General features: G+C 21.4%; 4 protein-coding genes across 6 annotated transcripts in view; 2 read left to right on the top strand and 2 right to left on the bottom strand.

The window, feature by feature from the left end:
• The window catches only part of LOC102680939 (small VCP/p97-interacting protein), a 1,775-nt gene extending 1,130 nt beyond the window's left edge, over positions 1 to 645 (bottom strand). The window contains exon 1 of the mRNA XM_006614378.2: positions 450 to 645. Within this exon, the coding sequence (XP_006614441.1) occupies positions 450 to 515 (66 nt within the window). The 5' untranslated portion in view covers positions 516 to 645. The remainder of the gene's footprint in view (positions 1 to 449) is intronic.
• A 673-nt stretch (positions 646 to 1,318) lies between these two features.
• LOC102680799 (retinol dehydrogenase 11-like) lies at positions 1,319 to 3,254 on the top strand. Its single transcript, XM_006614377.2, has 4 exons — positions 1,319 to 1,914; positions 2,040 to 2,275; positions 2,376 to 2,673; positions 2,790 to 3,254. Exons 1-4 carry the CDS (start codon positions 1,642 to 1,644, stop codon positions 2,961 to 2,963), a joined length of 981 nt encoding a protein of 326 aa, XP_006614440.1. The 5' UTR covers positions 1,319 to 1,641; the 3' UTR covers positions 2,964 to 3,254.
• A 970-nt stretch (positions 3,255 to 4,224) lies between these two features.
• Positions 4,225 to 8,530, bottom strand: LOC102680569 (UV radiation resistance-associated gene protein). 3 transcript variants are annotated; one of them, XM_006614375.2, is made up of 9 exons: positions 8,043 to 8,530; positions 7,559 to 7,763; positions 6,782 to 7,369; positions 6,529 to 6,701; positions 6,210 to 6,436; positions 5,893 to 6,063; positions 4,853 to 5,800; positions 4,674 to 4,740; positions 4,225 to 4,594 (listed from the first exon to the last, which is right to left on the bottom strand). In XM_006614375.2, the coding sequence occupies exons 1-9, from the start codon at positions 8,145 to 8,147 to the stop codon at positions 4,403 to 4,405; spliced, it is 2,676 nt and encodes an 891-aa protein (XP_006614438.1). In that variant the 5' UTR covers positions 8,148 to 8,530; the 3' UTR covers positions 4,225 to 4,402. The 3 variants fall into 3 exon arrangements, with proteins under 3 accessions (XP_006614438.1, XP_006614439.1, XP_031365690.1); XM_006614376.2 differs by lacking the exon at positions 8,043 to 8,530 and having other exon boundaries at positions 7,543 to 7,763; XM_031509830.1 differs by lacking the exon at positions 8,043 to 8,530 and having other exon boundaries at positions 7,510 to 7,701.
• A 669-nt stretch (positions 8,531 to 9,199) lies between these two features.
• Positions 9,200 to 19,498, top strand: part of LOC102679859 (A-kinase anchor protein 13) — a 15,491-nt gene continuing 5,192 nt past the window's right edge. Inside the window, 14 exon segments of the mRNA XM_031509809.1 lie at positions 9,200 to 9,337; positions 9,690 to 9,790; positions 12,030 to 12,359; positions 13,164 to 13,540; positions 13,690 to 13,839; positions 13,913 to 14,106; positions 15,478 to 15,615; positions 15,992 to 16,067; positions 16,137 to 16,266; positions 16,340 to 16,532; positions 17,531 to 17,602; positions 18,998 to 19,051; positions 19,239 to 19,431; positions 19,433 to 19,498. Coding sequence (XP_031365669.1) covers positions 9,751 to 9,790; positions 12,030 to 12,359; positions 13,164 to 13,540; positions 13,690 to 13,839; positions 13,913 to 14,106; positions 15,478 to 15,615; positions 15,992 to 16,067; positions 16,137 to 16,266; positions 16,340 to 16,532; positions 17,531 to 17,602; positions 18,998 to 19,051; positions 19,239 to 19,431; positions 19,433 to 19,498 — 2,013 coding nt within the window. The 5' untranslated portion in view covers positions 9,200 to 9,337; positions 9,690 to 9,750.

The following is a 19,498-nucleotide window of genomic DNA, read 5'->3' as shown; positions in this document are numbered from 1 at the left end:
AAAAAATATTTTTAAAAAATTATTCTTAAAATTTTTTTATTACTGAAATATATTATTTAGATATTTTAATGTTACAATAATATTTTATAATTTTTTAGATATTAAAAATAAAAAATATTTTTTTCATAAATATTTATTATATCATATTAAAAAATTATTTAAATAAAATTTTTTTTATACATTTTAAATAAACACGGAGTTTCTTAAAGGAGCTTTTTTTTAATATAATAATGAAGGGAAAAAAGTTTTTAATAATATTAAATGTAATAAATATAAAATTTATTATGCAAAAATTAAATATATAATTGTAATACAAAAAAAAGAATTTTAAAATAAAATATTTATGCCAAAAAACATAAATTGAGTTAATTAAAAACAAATATCAATGAAAAATATTAAATAAGAAATATATTTATTATTTGGAATAACCTTAAAATTTCCAATCTTACCAAGTCTGGCGTTAAATCTTCACATGAAGATGATTGTTTGCAACAAGATAGACAAAGATTTCCCATGATAAAAATAATTAAGTTTTATTATTTAGTTAAAGAATTAAATTACTTGTATTATTATATTTTTTACACTTCTTTCAATAAATATAGAATTTTTTATCGCATATGGATAATAAGAGTAAGAGTTGCCATCTAGTATATTTCCAATCAATAAACATATAATATAATCATTATTTAAATTACATATAGATAATGATTTATGTAATTAGGTTTTACATGGACTTATAAATATTTTATTAAATAAGCTAAATTTTATTATAAAATTATATGTATTGCAAATATAAAAATATATATAAAAATATTTTGAATTGAGAAGAATAAGATAGAAGATTAGCATAAGTAAGATAAAATATATTGTTATTGAGATAAGATTATTAAAAACATTAATATATGATATAAAACATTAGCATAAAATATAAAAATAAAAAACCATAAATAATAAAAATATTTATATATTTAATATTTATAATTAAATAATTGTCTTTTTATTAAAAATAATAAGATTAATATTTTTATAAATATTAATATTGTTATAAAATTGCGAATAATAGTTAGAAAATACTTTTAAAAAAGTTTTTAAAATATATATACGTATAATATTTTATTATACATATACTATTTTCATAAATATAGATGAAACAAATTAAATGAAATAATATTAAAAGTCTGCTATTATTATTTAAATCTTATTATATTTAATATTATTTATGATTAAAATTTTTAATTAATCTATTAAATTTATTGATGAATATAGATACATATATATACATATATATATACATATATATTCTCTATTTATTGATAGAAAATTATTCGTTTACGATAGGTATAAACGTTTTATCACTATGCTTATTAATGAATTTTTAAGTGTTGCAATTTAATAATTACTATATTAATAATTATATATTATGAATGAACGAATATATTTTTACAGTAATTACTTTTATATTAAGATACAATTTGTGAAATATAAATTTAATATCGAAATATGTAATAAACAAGGTTAACTTATAAAACATCTTTTAAAATTGCGTGATTTCTTAATTCATAGTACGTGAATAATCAAATATTGATTAGTCATTCCATATAAATAAATATTACTTAATATTGTCATAGTTCCTAAGCAAATATGGTATCTTCATGGTGTTATTTCATTTTACCAGTAGTATTATTTATTGGTTTACTTCGAAAATGTCGTGAACGTACATGGGGAAGATGTAAAAATACAGACAGTTTGGTAGGTCGAGTATTCATTGTAACAGGTGCTAATTCTGGTATTGGTAAAGAAACAGTAAAAGAATTGGCTAAAAGAAAAGCTACAGTTATTCTAGCTTGTAGAAATATACAAACTGCTCGAAATGCTATATCTGATATACGCACTCAAATATCTACTGGAGAATTGGTAATTTTATTTATTTTTAGTTATTTATATTTTACAATCAATATAATAGATATAATATTATAGTTTTAATCTATATGTCTAATCTTTACTATTATATATATAAAAGTATGGTATTATTTTTTTAGGTGCCAATGGAATTAAATTTGGCATCATTTTCATCAATAAAAGAATTTGCTATGGAAGTAATAAAAAACTTTGCAGAGATTCATGTATTAATTAATAATGCTGGAGTATATGTTCCTTTCAAAGAACAAGCTTTAACTGATGATGGATTTGAAATTCATTTTGGAGTAAATCATTTAGGTCATTTTTTGCTTACAAATTTACTTTTGGAACATTTAAAACAAAATGGACCAAACAGGTTTGTCATACATATCAATTTCTAAATATCCATATAAAATATCTATTTTTTTTGTTAAATTTATTATTTATATATTTAATTACATTGTTTTTTTCAATAGAATTGTTATTGTGACATCTAAACTTTTTGAATCTGGGATAATTGATTTTTCCAATCTAAATTGTGAAAAAGGATTGGTAGTTAAAGGACGCATGAATCCTGCCTATTGTAATTCAAAATTAGCAAATACTTATTTTGGTATTGAACTTGCTAAACGAACAAAAGATAATGGTATTAATGTTTACATGGTTTGTCCTGGATTCACTTACACTGGTTTATTCAGAAATGTTAAAAGGAGTTGGTTTCATTATATTATTTTTTCACCTGTTGCTCTATTATTTTTACGTACTGCAAATCAGGTGATTATTTTTTATACATTTTTTTTTATATATAATATGTCTCACAAAATATTAATTTGTAATATTTAATATATTATAATTAATATATTATTATATTTATTATATTTTTATTATAGGGTGCACAAACAGTATTACATTGTGCAATAGAACCTTCCTTATCTAATGAAAGTGGTAATATTTACCGTGATTGTAAACTTTATGTTTCAAAAAAAGAATTAGATCCTAATGTAGCATTACGTTTATGGGATGTAAGTGCAAAACTGACTAGAATTAATGAATTTTTAAAATGAACATTTTCATTTATATTACATACATTAATTTACTTTTAATATCTCAGTGGCCATTTAATATTTATTTTTGTATGTAAAGACTATAATAATATATAAGAGTATAATAATATAATAAAATTAAAAAATTATTGCCATAAATCTTATAAAAAATAGCAACATATTTTTGTTTGCAATGTTATAAATAAAAAGATCATACTGTATAATTTTTTAAAATATTAGGATGTTGAAAATGTTGTAAATTTTATTAAATCCTCTTAAAACTACAATAAAATAAAAAATAAACTTTTATCAATAATAATAAAATTTTTAATCATTTCTCCGATGCATTTAATATAAATTATTCTATTCATAAGTTATAAATTAGAAAAAAATTTATGTATCTATATTTTAATATATTATTCATTATAGTACATTATAATACTATAAAACTTCTTAAATTTAATAAAAAATATATACTTACATGATTGCAGTAAATCTATACAATTTTATATCAAATTATTTAAACATATTTAGTAATTTTTAATTTAATTTCTTTGTTTTTCTTTTTACATTGAAATAAGTTATAACAATTTCAATAGTTGTTTAATTTTCATTGTTTTCTTTATCCATTAAATATTCTTTATCATAATTATTAGTTACAATATATTTAATCCAATATATTAAATTAATAATATTTTCTTCAATTGGTCCTTTTATATAGATTTGTCTAAATATTAGTATTTATATAATTAATAGACTTAATTTTAGAAACTAATTATTAATCAATATGTTGAAATATTATTTGAAATCAGATGTTCAAAATATTGAAATCTGTTAAATATATATATATAAATATTATTTTAAATTACATAGGGATATTAAGTCAATTTAATAATATTATTTTTACATAGGAATGCTAACAATATCAACTTTACATAATAACTTTACATAATTAAAAAAATATAAACATGTACTAATTTTAATATTATATATAAAGAATCATTATTATAATTTTTTTTCTTATATTCTATCTATTTAATGTTGTGTAAACAATAAAAAGCACAATTATTATTGCACGACCCATCATGTATTGCACACATGTATTAAAATTTATTATGTAAGTAATAGTACCTGAAATGGTATATTATCATATAGCAATTTTTCATCGAATATAAAAAGCATATAGATATAGATATTAAAATATTATTTAACATAATGAACAAATATAATGTTTTCTGTTTAATTAATAAATAATTATAATAAATATAAATATTTTATATTTTATAAGTTGAAGAAATATATGAGATTGTTTTATTTTCAATTTTCATAATAGTAACAGTATTTATATTAATTTAATTTTTTCTATATAGCATGCAGTGAATTTTTGTTGGGTCTGGTGCGTTTAAATATTAACTATTATAACAATTAACAGCACTTTGTTATATCCTAGATTATAAATACTACAGTCGTGGTTTCATAACTTTAAAACTAGTTTTCTTATTAGCTAAAGCTTCAGTACGAGCATATACATTTTCTGAACTACGTCTAATAATGTCAATGTATTCACTTGATGCTTGGAAGTCACATTTGTTTGTTTCATCATATAAATAGCAATCTGATTTTTGTGCTGTTTCTATTAATTCCGTTTCCAACTAAAATATAAAAAAATATTTATATTAATAATAAAGAACTATATTTTTATAAAAATTTTAACATTTAAAATTTATTTACCATTGATTCTCTACTTGTGTTATTGTGGTACCAATTTTTAGCATGTAAAGAATCTATTCGGTCTTTTCTATTTATATATATATAAAAAAAAGACAATTATTTAGTAAAAAAAAAATATATATATATTTTATTATTATATCTATTTTATTTCTTATATATATATTTTAATATATACTTACTTTGATTCAGAATTATATCGTTTTCGCGATGTAAGATATTTTGATGAAAGATATTCTTCTGGATAACCACAAATAGAACTCGTTCTTTGTTTCTTTTCAGTTTCTTCATAAGCACAACACATTATATCATCCAAAGATAAACATGACTTAGCCAAATGTTCCTTATTATATGTTGAGATTTCTGTTCCAGCTGTATGTTCATGATCATTACAACTTTTATCACTAGCTAATATTTTAAGATTATTATAATCTTTTGAAGTTTGATTTTTTATGTTATAATCTTCATTGTATTTTCCATTTTTTAAAGCATTATCTACAACATCATTAATATTTATTGAAATTTCATTAGTAATTGAAATAAGTTCTCTAGTTTCATCTTTTTTTGTATTATTATCATTTGAACTATCATCCCCATTTTGACTACTAGTAAGTGCCATTTCACAGCTACTTATAGAATTCGAGCTTCTATCTCTTACACTTACTGAACCTTCAAAATTATCCACATTGATTGTCTTTGACACTGATGTTGGTATCATAATTTCAATATTATTTTCTATTGCAACCTTATTTATTTGAAAATTATCTTCATTGTCTATATCATTTATATATTTATTAGTTAAAATAGCGTTATTTAAAGTTTCATTACTACTATTAGTTGATCTATCTTTTACTAGTACCAATGTTTTATTGTCTATGGCACTTTCTTCTGATTTACAAATTCGCTTTGATTGACTGCCTAAAACAAGAGACTGTACAGGTTTATCTAAACCTTGATCTAAGGATGAACCAAGAGAAGATTTTATACTCTTCAACTGACTCATAGATCGTGAAGATCGATGACATTTCTCAAAAATTATTTTTTGTATTGGTGGTGTTATACTTTGTTTATTATTTCCAACTTCAATATCCAAAGATGAAGTAGAATATGTTCGCTTTGAATTATCTAAACTACAAAAAAGGAAAAATTTTATAATTAAAAAAATAATAATTATATACATTATAATTATAAAATATTTAATTATCATGAAAACATAACATACTGAGATTGATTTGGTTTAATATTTATTAAAGTAGCAAGATTTGAAAGTGTTGCCCTTAAGTCTGTTGTTGGAAGGCCACAATACCATCTTAATTGAGCTATATTTTTATTTAATAAATAAACAGCATAACGAAATTGCAGTTTATCTTTACTTCGAGCAAAAAGAGGAAATCTAAAAAATTATACATATAATATAATATATATATAATTATACAATATATATTTATACAATAATTATACAATAATTATACATATAATTATAACATTATAATTATACATATAAAAATCAAAAAATAAATAAAAAATAAAAATACTTACTGTCTTTCATTATCAGGTAAATTTTCAGTAATATGATCTATAATTTTACTACGTGATCCATAATGTATAATAGGATATCTAGTAGGTATATTAAGAAAATTGGCAATCATTTGTGTACTATGTGCAACAAATCCCAATGCTACAGCAACTTCAGTATCATTTGATAATTCTAAATCCTCACTATCTGGTAAATGAACATCATGTATTCTAAATTTTCGATTTCCATCCTGTGCCATATAAATACATTCATTTATACTGTGATTCATTTCATATTACTTTTCTCTAAAATTTAATGTCCTATGAAATATCATACACATACTTGTGAAATAGGATATATTAAACTTAATTCTGAAATCAATTGTCTTCTTCTATGAGCAAGTTGATTACTCAATTGAATATATGTTTCTCTTGTATCTATTTGATTTTGTCGCCACTCATGTAATCTTTCAATATCTTTATTTAATTCCCTGTATTTTTCCATTAAATCTGAACCTAATTTTAATAAATATATTAAAATCATTTTATTTAAATTATAATATAATGTTAATTATAAATAATTTAATAATTGATACCATAATCTTGATTTTCTTCCATAATGTTAGAATGCATCTGATTTAACATTCTCAATTCTCCCATTTTTCTTGCTCTTTCTTGTTCTAATAATTTTGTTCTAAATTTTGCTATTTCTAATTCTTTGCGAATTTTTATTATTTCAGCTTTTTTCTCCCTATTTACTTTACGAGGTTGAAATAATCTGTTTAATGAACTTTGTGGATATTTTGGTGCTTGAAAATTATCTCCAGAAGCAATTCGCATTCGAAGTGTTTGTACTGATTCTGTCTGTTGTTTTAATGCTTGCATTTTATTTCTCAAACTGCTGAGTTTATTCACAGTATAACTATCTCTTATTTCAGATGAATTAACTTTTATACGTAGATATCTTTTCAATTCAGGAGTTTCAGCAAAACAATATGTTGGTGTAAAAAAACCACCATGAAATTGAAAAATTAGAGAATTTTCTTTTAAAATAGTTTCTAAGGTACTTGGTAATTTTGGACCAATATATGCCAAGCCAGTAAAAGATATGCCCCATGTAAATATAGTTATATCAGTAGTTATATTATTAACAATCATTCTTTTCCATAATCTTACAATGACTTCTATTAAAAAAAAAAGAAAAATACTCTTTTTATATATTTAATATAATATAAATTTATAAAGTAAATTAAATATTATATCATTATTATTTGATTATAAATTGGATAGAAAAAATATATTTAATTATTAATTTTAATTATACCTATGAGCACATGATTATTTTCAAGGTACTAACAGATTACAAAGCTCACCACTGGCAGTAGAATAATTGGTAGCATATATGGTTGGTGCTTCCAAACTTGACCATTTTGGATTTACATTATCAATTATTTCACTTGTATATAAAGGAGAAGACATACTTGTTCTATGTAGAGTATAATAAAACCAACAAATTTCATTATTTATATTTGTTTTTAAATTGCATCCTATTATTTGTATAAGATTCCTAAGCCTTAACTGAAAATATATATTTTATAAAATAAATTAGCATATGCATAATATGCATGTGCATAAAAATCTTATTTTATACATAAATAATATTAAAATATAAATAATTATTATTATCATATATAATTACTATTATTAATCAAAGAATTTATTTTTTTATAATTAAAATTCATTTTTTTTTTGGAAACTGATTTATATTAAAAAAACAGAATTTATAGCCATTGACCATTATAATAAATTTATAAAGTCATAATATACAGAGAATAATCATTTTATATAAATAATTACCTGTTGTGTAGCAAGAGGAAGCCAAGCTTTATATCGTGGAAAAATACGAGGTTGTAGAGTTAAATCTAAATCTCTAACAAGGTTTTTTGTCTCTGAAATCTCCATTATATGCGTTCATAATATTAAAATTATATAAAAATAAAGTAAACTAATAGTGGAATATATTGCGTGATAATATTTAATTAATATTCGAAATTATAATAGATTTTTTTAGGTTATACATATATATATATATTTTAAAATTTAAAATAAATAATGATTAAATAATATAGAATATAAATACTGTTTTCTCACATAAAATTTTAATTTTATTAATTTTATTCTTTGTAAATAATTATTTTTAACTAGACGTAAATTCATTATAAAATACTGTCATTTTTTTTAAAGTTTGACAGTTCTTTACACTGACACTTCGGATATATTTCGATGTTCATTCAGTTCCTTGATCAAATATCAGTACGGCCAAGCATGTAAATTTAAAATTACTTTATAATTTTAATGATACTTGACAAAAAAATTTACTAACATATAGATATAATAATAGACAGACAAATATATTATGATTTGTTTAAATTTGAAAATATCGTTTAAATGCATAAAAATATTATATCATATTTAAAATTTGAAAGAAATATGAAAATATTTTATGTACAGAATTAATAAAATATTATACAAAATGTATATAAAATGATATATATAAAAAATATATTTTAAAAAAATAAAAAAAATTATTAATTTATTTTGATATTATCAAAGTATTAATTAATTTAATTTTAANGAATATTTTTTGATAAAATATTAATTCTTTTATTTTAAAAAATGATATTTTCTTTTGGTTTTTTTTTAAATTTATATAAATATGATATAATATATAATTTAATTTAAAATATATATTCAAAACATATTATATCTTCATTTATATTGAATATATAATAACAATATTAAATATTTAATAATTTAAATAAAATAAATACAATATATTTTTAAAATTTTTACTTCGATGTTCTTTATCAATATTCTTTTTGTTCTTGAAATTATCATTTTTCAATAAATAGATTTTAACAATAAATTTTTATATAAGTTTTAAATACGCGCTTAATTCTATACTGTTATTCCCATCACATGCGTTACCGCATCTCTACAATTTCTTGCTACTTATATAGTTCAGCTAGTACAAAATGGTTGACGTGCCTTGACTGTATGATACAGATTGATTGATACAACATTTCATTTGCTTATGAAAGAATTAAATATAATAAATCGCATATAATATTAATGGATTTATAAAGATTATTATATTTCAGGTGTGTATTTTTTTTTTTTGTTATTTAAGTAATGTATAATATATATATATATATATATATATATATTTTGCTATATATATATATATATATATATAGCAAAATAATTAAATCGAGCGTTCACCTGTCAATACGGCTTCCTTTGGTAACAAAATATCGTCTTTATCAAAGTGTAAAATACTTAATACATAATTGATATTTTCTATCTTACAATGAAAAAAATACAATAACTGTGTTATATTTTTCATTAAATATCATATACATTATAATTGTTAAATTTATATAATATTTTATAAAGATATTTTTGAAACGAAAATTTTTATCTAATAATATTTGTATATTTCAAATATTTCAGTTTCCGTTTTCTGAAAAATTAAATATTCATTTAATTATTGGAAATAAAAAAGATGGAGAAACGACAGGAAATACTGGCTCCGTTTTCTTTTGGTAAGTTGTTATTAAAACAAGAATATGAATAATTTTTCTCTATCTGTCAATATATTTATTTATTGTATGCAATAAAATATTAAAAAAGGAAATATTTAATATTTTTTAGAATTAATATCCTGTCTATATTTTATTTAATAAAAGCTTTTTAATATAAAATTTATAAATAAAACTTTTTATTATATAAATTTTTAAAATATATTAGAATCACATAATTTAAATATATTTACATTTTAGCATATATTATATTGAAAAGCTTATTTAAATAGTAGAAATTTNTTATGTTCATTTTTATAATTTTAGTTAATTTATATTGTGTTTATTTTTATATTTTTAAATTAAATTTATAATTTAATTATTTTATAATATTTTAAATATATTTCTAATATGATTTTGTTATTTAGTTTTTTTATTTTTTAGTAGAAATTAAAAAAATATATAGTATATGTATTGAATAATAATTTTTTTTATAAAAAATTAATTTAATGTTAATAAACTTCTTGATAATATAGTAATATTCAAGTAAGATTACCATTTATTATAATTATAGGATATATAATTAATTAATATATAATTATATTGAAAACATATCTTTAATTTCATAATGGTTGGATATAATTCATAAACATGAAAGTAATATAAAGGGCATATTGATTTTTAAAAATTATATACTTAATTAATACTTTAAATATTTAAAGCAATAAAAATGAACTACTAAAAAATATTAGATATGTAAAAATATATTTATATCTTTATAAAATAAATGAACACAATAATATTTTCATTCTTATAACTCTTTAATAAAAAAATATTTGAAATAAATTATAACTAAATTATTTTAAAATTTATTTATGATTATTCTTTTTCTGGCAAAGATTCAAATAAACAAATTGGAATGAATTTTAATCCCAATTTTAAAATAAATTGTTTAATGTATATATAAGTGGATGATATATAAATATATATTTTGAGAGATATTTAATATTTAAAAAATTTTAAAAATATGATAAAATAATTAATTTTCATTAATCAATGTGAAATATAATGATTCTTGATTAAAAATAAAATTCCATAGATATATGATTTGAATTTATAAATATTTCGATTGAAATAGTAATAGTAATAAAAACTTTCCGAAATAATATTTAATTATGTAAAAAATGAATTATAAAGACAGAAGCAAAAGATGAAATTATTAAAAAAAGAAATAAAAGTATTAAATTAAAGCTTGGAGGTCGATTAAGGATCGGGGGTGTATAGAGGCGGGGTGGCACGCGCGGACCAACGGATCAATTCGCGCTTGGGAGTTACGGGGAAAAGCAACAGTGTGTCTATCTCGGAAAAATACTTGGTATGATTTGACCATTTTTACTTATTCTCAATATTGGGATGACAATAAACGATTTATCAAGTCAACGTGTAGGTAAAATACAATATGTTAATTGATTGAATATTTTCACCAGAAGTGTCATTAATATCCGTGTAATTCATATAATCAACATTCATAATTCATTTTTTTTAAGTATCATATGTAATATAACATAAATATTTGATCAAATATTATGATGAAATATGTTTTATTATTAATTGAAATAGTAGGATTAAATAAAGAGTTTTAATTTTATGTATTAGTTAATGTTAGATTGATTTAATAAGATATTCTTATTTCTGAATTGTGACATTTGATAATTGATCTGTAATCAATTTTAATATAGTAAAATTTAATTAATTTCGATGAATTTAGCTTAATTTTTTTTTAAATAATAGAATTCTTTTTAAAAAAAAAATTTCAAATTTGACAAAATTTTCTTTTTCATATTAATATTTGCATATTTATAAAGATATAAATACAAATAGCATTATAGAAATATTTGACCTGATTTTCATAGAATATGCCTTTATACATTACTAACGTGAAGATGAGATGCTGCTGCAATTGTCACGAGCGGGTCCTATTTGTTCCCTTCGCGAGTCGATATGCGCGAGGACATTTGAATATTGGTTTTCCTATATCTTGATGCAGTTCACGAAATGCAACATTCCTTGCACACGAGTATCATCTTTTTCGCAAAAGAGTATTTTTTTTATTATCTTTTTTATAATTTTTGAGTAATTTATGTTGTAATATTCGTATTTTTATTATCTAAATTAATTAATTATTAAATTTACATAATAAAAACTTTGTTATATCTATAATATATATTCATAATTGATAAATTTATTTTTAATATATTTATAGATGAGTGTCCAAATAGTGGGGAAGATAGCGAAGAAGATGTAATAACTGATTATTTGGGATCATCGCATTCTGATTGCGATCGTATACCTATTATTAATGGAGATCTTGGCAATTTAAATCTACATGGAAATATAATTACTGAAACCGGCTACACCAAAGATAATACGGAAAAAACAGCTATTACAATGTCTGAAGGAACTGATGAACAGCAACAGCAGCATTCATTGCTTACACTTGGCACTAATAATCAAATCCAGACTAATCCTTTGGTACCAATTATCAGTGTCACGCCGCATTCACCTGGTCTTGCTAAGAATTACCCTGTTTTAGGTAAATTTTTTTCATTATTTGAATTGTGGATTTGTTATTAATGTAATTATTAAGTCTATCGTAATCATCGAAATATAAAAGCCAGAAGATACATTTATTAAAAAAAGTAATTACAAAGTTCTGTTTTTATGTGATCAAATCTTTTTTAAAGATTTTTTAAAGAATATAAGAAAACTATTATAATATTATTTTAGTTAATGATGTTATAATTGTTCGGCATCTAATTAATTTTTAAAATGCAGGCGAACATATAAAAAAGAATAAATTTATAGAATAATTTATGCAAGTAATACCAAATTACTAAATTAATCCTATATTTTGTTATTCTTAAACTGATTATATTGGAAACGTTGCATAAATGTATATGAAATATTTTAATGATTGATATAATAAATTATATATAATTTATAAAATTATATATAAATTATCCTAGAATAATTAGACAGATATTATAATTGTATAATTATAGAAAAACAATTTTGCATTCAATTATATATTCATTGCTATTTTAATTTTTGATAATGCATGCTCTTGATTATTTGTTTCTTTTGTTATGTTATTTGTTCGGTTAGAGTCAATTTTGATGTTAAAAAAAAAAAAAAAAGAAAAGAAAAGATGCTTAGACAAAATGACAAAAATGTTTGCGAGTATTGTTTGCAAGTTTTTCTAAATTTTATAATAAATGTAAAGGCTATCATAATTTTTAATTTGTATAACACTATTCATTACATTTCATTGAATTCAATATTGCTTGATAAAATTTTATGTGCTTCTGTGGCTAACAGTTTATTCACTTCCTTGCAGAGGACAACTTGCAACATCTGCATGAAATCCATGATTGTATTCAACGTATGAGAGATTTAACGCTGAGCAATTGGGGATATAATCATCGCACATCCCACAATGATGTACCTCAACGATTAACTTCATCATGTCCTTCCCTTTGTCCTTTAATTTCATCTGAAATTGCACCACGCTCGAGTAATAATGATACAGGATCTGATCCTGATCTCCTTGTTAATTGTTCCACCAATAGTTCTCCTACACATTTTCCATCAGTAGGTCCTCGTTCACAGAATGCACAAGGTATAGATAGGAGACGCAGCTGGACTGATCTAGAAGACACTCGATGTGGACGTCGCAGATATTCTGGACAAAATCATCTACAAGCACAAAATATGGTTAATATTATGTTATACATATTTTAAAAGATACTTTCATCTTATTTGTAGCATGATTGCTTTATTGCTTTTTTCATTTTGCTTTAAAATTAAAATTTTTATCTCTTTATTTCATTATAATACTCAATATTTTTCTATTACAATTTCAGCGACAACGCAGTATTAGTTTAAGTAGTCTAGACAGTGAAATGGAAATAGAATTACATGGAAAGTCTTGTACCAGACCTGTAGGAGTTGGCAATCGAACATGCAGATCACAAGCAAGTACTCATTCTCTCAATGAAGCTGATTTAGTACAGGTAATTTAGAGAATGTTTACAAGTTTTTTGAATATTTGATTTGTAATGAAGAAGTTGAAAATTTTTTTAACAGAGTGAATATCAGAAGATAATTACAAAACGATTCAAAGGTAGTCAAAGATTAGCAGACAGTAGTGGTTTGATGCCTGGTCTCACAGGCTCTCGTTTACCTCTTCAGAAATCTATTTCAACACCTTCAATTGTCACACCCCAAGTTAATGCTCATTTAGCAGAGACTGTGACTAGGACAACACCATCACTTAAAACGTAAGTAAAATAAAAATATTTTTAGATTGCACAGCTAGATCAATAATAATGTAAATTTTAAAAATATTATACTGCATTTTATAGTATTAATTTGATAAACAATGAAATAATATAAATTTAAATATAAATTATGAATTTTTAAATATTATTATTTATTAATAATTTTAATTTTTTAAATTAATTTTATAAATTCTTTATACTTATAAATAATAATTTAATTTTTATGATCTAACTTGCAATCTTTTTGTTACATCACATATAAATAATATACAGAACAACTCATACATTTTGTATACATTATATATATCTAATATAAGATATATAAAAATCAAGGTGCAAAATAGACCTATTATCTTATGGGATTTAGTATCAAATATCTTTTAGAATACCTTTATAATTTGTTATAGTTTGTTATGCTATTGATTTTTTATTATTGAAAATTTTAGCTTGTTGATTCTGAGTTATTGAATCAAAAAAATGGCTCAATTTAAGTAATTAGAATGATCTATAAATTGTTAAAATATTTTATTTTTTTATTATTTTTTTTATTTATAACTATATGATTAATATATAGGTTTTTTATTAACATATGATTTTGTAATAATTAATGAATATTTTTTCAATTAATATTATAATATATAAAAATGATATACATGTAAACTTTATACATAAATTTTATTTATGATTATAAAATATTTTATTTTACACTATATTTCTACTATAGAATAGAATAATAATATATTTAATATATCTTATATTGGAATTTAATTAAAATTTTAATAATCATTAGTGCAATTTTATTCTATACCAAATCCATAATGTTGAAAATGTCATTAAATTAGTAATAACTCTAAAGTATTAAAATATGAAACAAGAAAATGCATTTGATTTTAGGTCTATTTTAATTGTGATTATATATATTTTTTATATCTTAAACAATTTTTAAATTAATAATAAAAAAATGAATGCATGATTTATTAATATGTTCACAAAATATTTTAAAGAATATTATATTAATTTAATAATCCTATTAAGAATGCCTGCATTAATTTGTAGATGAAAATATTTAGCATGATTGCACTATTTATTATTATATTTAATTTTTAATTTCTTTAAGATTAAGTCGCACTTTAATTAAAATCAAGATATTATTTCATCTTTATGATATTTAATTTCTAAAATTATTAAAAAAAATTTTCGAATTTTACTTTGAATTTATTCTTTTGTATATCTTAACTTTGCACATTTGTGGCACTTATGTGGCACTCTCGGTGGAAAACCACACGAGAATTTCTGATTTGCATCTTTTACACAATAGTCGCATACTTTGTGTTTGTACTTGACAATTTCCTACCATCCTGCATGGTACAGCCGACGTGAAAGAAATGAAAAGGGTAGTGGAAGTGAGACTGAAACTGAGGATCTTCACACACCAAACAGCCATGAATTTCATGAAGATAGAGAAGGCACTCCAAATGCTCAGATATCCCTTGATGAACTATTGACTGAGTAAGTATTATATATTTTTAGAGTTTTTCATATATACATGATACATTCTAAGAAGAAAGGGGAAAAAAGGAAAAATTAACTGGTTTGTATTGGTTTCATCATAAATTTTTTTTGTTTTAAATTATATACACATAATAAAATTGTAATATTATTTAGATTTTTCTATATGTATATTGTTTCTTCACAAAATGCTCAATGATGTATTATGTATTTATAATATTTTTATTTTAATTACTTAGTGTAAACATATCATGTAGTACGGCTTATAAATATTACACATTGTTGAATATTTTCACATTGTTTCATATTTTAAATTCTTTTGATTAATTATATTTATACATTAATTATAATTCAATTTTTTTTAATTAATTTTTAGTGCAGTTGTATATGATGATCATCATTCAGAAAAAAGTAGAAGAAAACGAGGATCTATTTTTTTCCGTAAAAAAAAGGTAAGAATATTATAAAAAGTTTAGATAAATAAATAAAACATAATTTTAAATGTTATGATGAAATTATAGGATAAAAGTGGTAAAAAAACTAGTCAACAACATTTATGGACGACAATAATGGCAGGACCTCAGGGAAGTTTACTATGTGATGTTTGTATGAAACATTCAACAAATAAACCTATACTTCTACATTGTGACCGTAATTAATTATATATTAATTATATATTAATATATTTGTATTTTTATTAATTCATTGATATTGTTATTATCAGATTGTGGAGTATCTGTACATCAAAGTCAAGGATGTAAAGATCAACTGGTACTAGAATGTATTAAATCAAAAAATCATTCTAGTAAAGCTGCCATTAAAACTACATCAAGCATATCCACAACTTCAAGTAGCTACAATGTTAAAAGAGGGTCTACTGCATCATTACCATTACCATTATCATCTGGAAGTGGAAGGTAAATAATTTTTATTATTGAAATTATAAATTTCCTGCATTGGATCTGCGTATCTGTGATTCAAGATTCGCACGCAATTGGCATGGCTAGGCCTAAACTTGGAGTTTATTACAAACTCCTCTTATTTGCAACAAATATAAGTTTGAAAATATATATATATTTGCATTTTCTAAGAAACTTTTTACTTTTTTATCTATTAAATTTTTATAAAAAAATATATCATCTGATAAAATTAATTAAATTTAATTAATTATATATTTATTATTAATTCAATATGATCAGCTATTAAAATTTAAAATATACTTACATATTTTAAAAAATTCCAAATATACTTACATATATTTAAAAATTCAAATAATCTATTACATTTCATATTTATATTTATACTAAGAAATCTTATTGAATTTTTATATTTTATAAAACATAGCTAGAAGAGATTGTATCTGCTTATTATTCAGAAGCTTTGGCTGGTTCATAAGCTTATTATTTCTAATTAATTTTGCAGTTTATTAGCCAATAGTATGATAAGCTTTAGCGTGTTTATCCTCGTGTCTTTAACATGAACTAATAAACATTTATATAATCAACATATAAAATTCTATACCCAAACTTTCTTAATTATTTAAATATTATTTTTATAAATTTAATATAAACTATACAATATGAAAAAATAATAGTTATTATTAATAATTTAAAAATAACTTGATAAAGTCACACAATTAAAAAAACACATGATTTTTTAATGCTGCATATTTATATGTTTACATTGCGGTAAAATATGTTTTTGAAAAGATAATGTTTTCGTATCAAAAATTATGTATTAGTATCAAATATCAAGTAATGTATAAAACTAAAAAACATAATAGAATAAGAAAACTGAAGAAAGAAGGGAAACAAAAGGCAAAATGAGGTTGCCCTAATGCAGTGTGTGCTTTTTCCTTCCCCCGTGCATTCCCTCTCGTGCAACGACAAACCGATCGATTGCTCGCCGATTAAAGGGAAATTAACAGCAAGAAAACTGTGACAAGCTACAGCCCTTGGCGGCGAGTTGCTACTAAACTTGGAGTCAAGTAAGTCTCAGATGTCTGATGTGTATCTCCTATTTTGTCGAAGCGTTCATACGTTTCTGTTCGTGTATTAATCCTACACAGTAGTAGGATAACCCGTGTCTATCGTTCCTTGATTCTTTTCTCGCACACATTGTTTAAAAGGCAATTGAATTGCCTCTTTGTGTTATATTGACGGAAACATCACCTTACCCCTGCCTATGCTTCTGACATGCTTGCTTCAATTTTTTATAATTATTCAATAATATATTTTATACATCTTATTGTAACTTCATTCGATCATAATAATAAACTCACAATTATTAAATTATTAAATAATTTATTTATCAAGCATTATCAGGAATGAGCATCTAGTATTATGTTTCCAATCGATATAAATTTTTTTATTACTTTCATTTCAATTTTTCCTCCATGTTATAAATTTATAACTTTATTTATAATCTCTCTCATGCTATAAATCTATCTCAGAATATATATTTGATAATTTTTCATTTACATAAAAATTTTTTAGAAATATATTAATAATATTATTTTGGATTATTGGGAAAGATTTTATTTTAATATTTCAATTTAACGAATCACATATTTCGTTTTTTTGTATATTTCATTAATGATTAAATAATTGAAATATAAGTATTAAAAAAAACTGTAATGTATAAATGTAAATATCTCATATCCAACTTAAATATGCTCATTAAGTATTCATTTTTTAGAAATTCCTATAATTATATATTTCACAATTTTTTCTAACTTATAATTTAAAACTACTTGTAAAATAAAATATAGTTATTAATATAATAATATATAATGTATAATATATAATATAATAATGATATATAATAAATAACTAATTTAATTCAATTAATGATTAAATATATAATAATTAATTGCGATTATATATCGGTTGAATAAAGATTTAATCATTAATCACAGGTAATAACCAAATATTTTAGTTATAATTGTTAATTATCAATTTTATTATATTTATTATATTTTATTATATTTTTTATATATTATCTTAAAAATAATTATTATAATAAGTCAGTTATTAAAATTGAATTTTTATCAATTATTTTTTGTCTTGTATATTTTAAACGTCATTTAAACTTTATTTATGTAGAAAATAGGTAATTTATATAGAAATATATAGAAACATATTTATAAAAACAATAATAAAAAATAATCATATTTATGTAAAAGATAACATCAAAATCATAATAAAAATAATTTATCATATCTGTAAATAAGTAATATATTTTAACATTGTTAAAAATTATATTAAAAACAAAAAAATATAAGCTATTTTAATTAATTTTAATTATGACATGTAATAAACAATTTTTTTTTTATTATAAAAAAAGTATTTTGAAAATATAAAATATTATATTTTTCTTTCAGTCAAACAATAAATGAGGAAAAAGATGGAGATGGACAACATCGTGATATATCTAGGTTTGTCAACTTTTGATTAAATTTTAATTTTTTTTTAATTTTTTTTCAATTAAATTTTTTTCATCATATAACTTCTTTTGATTAACTTGTTTTTAGAAAATAATTAGTTTAACAGTTTTAAACAGTTTTAAACAGTTTTAATAATAAACTTAAAAAGTAATTATAAATTTTTTGTTTAATATTTTAGTGGATTAGAAGGATTTGATCTTGGAGATGATGCTTATCAATTTACTGTGGGTGATTTGGAAGGTTTGGATCCTGAATTGGGTCTAGCTAAAGAAGAACCTGATTCCTGGAGTACCGCCATTGGACATAATATCGCATTGCGATTAGTTGATAATTGTGAAAGAAAAGTAAAAAGACAAGAACATATTTATGAGTTNTGTACTTACGGAAAAACATCATTGTTTAGTACTTCTGGCTATGGAAAGAATCTTTGCGGAAGGT

This window comes from Apis dorsata, unplaced genomic scaffold (genome assembly GCF_000469605.1).
Source record: "Apis dorsata unplaced genomic scaffold, Apis dorsata 1.3 scaffold_176, whole genome shotgun sequence".
NCBI lineage: Eukaryota > Metazoa > Arthropoda > Insecta > Hymenoptera > Apidae > Apis > Apis dorsata.
This window is presented reverse-complemented; position numbering and strand designations above follow the sequence as displayed.

Bases quoted from the DNA above. Each gene is read 5' to 3' on its own strand.
- LOC102680799 (XM_006614377.2), top strand. From the start codon at position 1,642: ATGGTATCTTCATGGTGTTATTTCATTTTACCAGTAGTATTATTTATT. The intron at 1,915-2,039 runs GTAATTTTATTT...TTATTTTTTTAG, and splicing joins AAATATCTACTGGAGAATTG to GTGCCAATGGAATTAAATTT. The intron at 2,674-2,789 runs GTGATTATTTTT...TTTTTATTATAG, and splicing joins TTTTACGTACTGCAAATCAG to GGTGCACAAACAGTATTACA.
- LOC102680569 (XM_006614375.2), bottom strand. From the start codon at position 8,147: ATGGAGATTTCAGAGACAAAAAACCTTGTTAGAGATTTAGATTTAACT. The intron at 6,702-6,781 runs GTATCAATTATT...TATTAAAATTAG, and splicing joins GGAAGAAAATCAAGATTATG to GTTCAGATTTAATGGAAAAA. The intron at 4,741-4,852 runs GTAAGTATATAT...ATATATAAATAG, and splicing joins CGATATAATTCTGAATCAAA to AAAAGACCGAATAGATTCTT.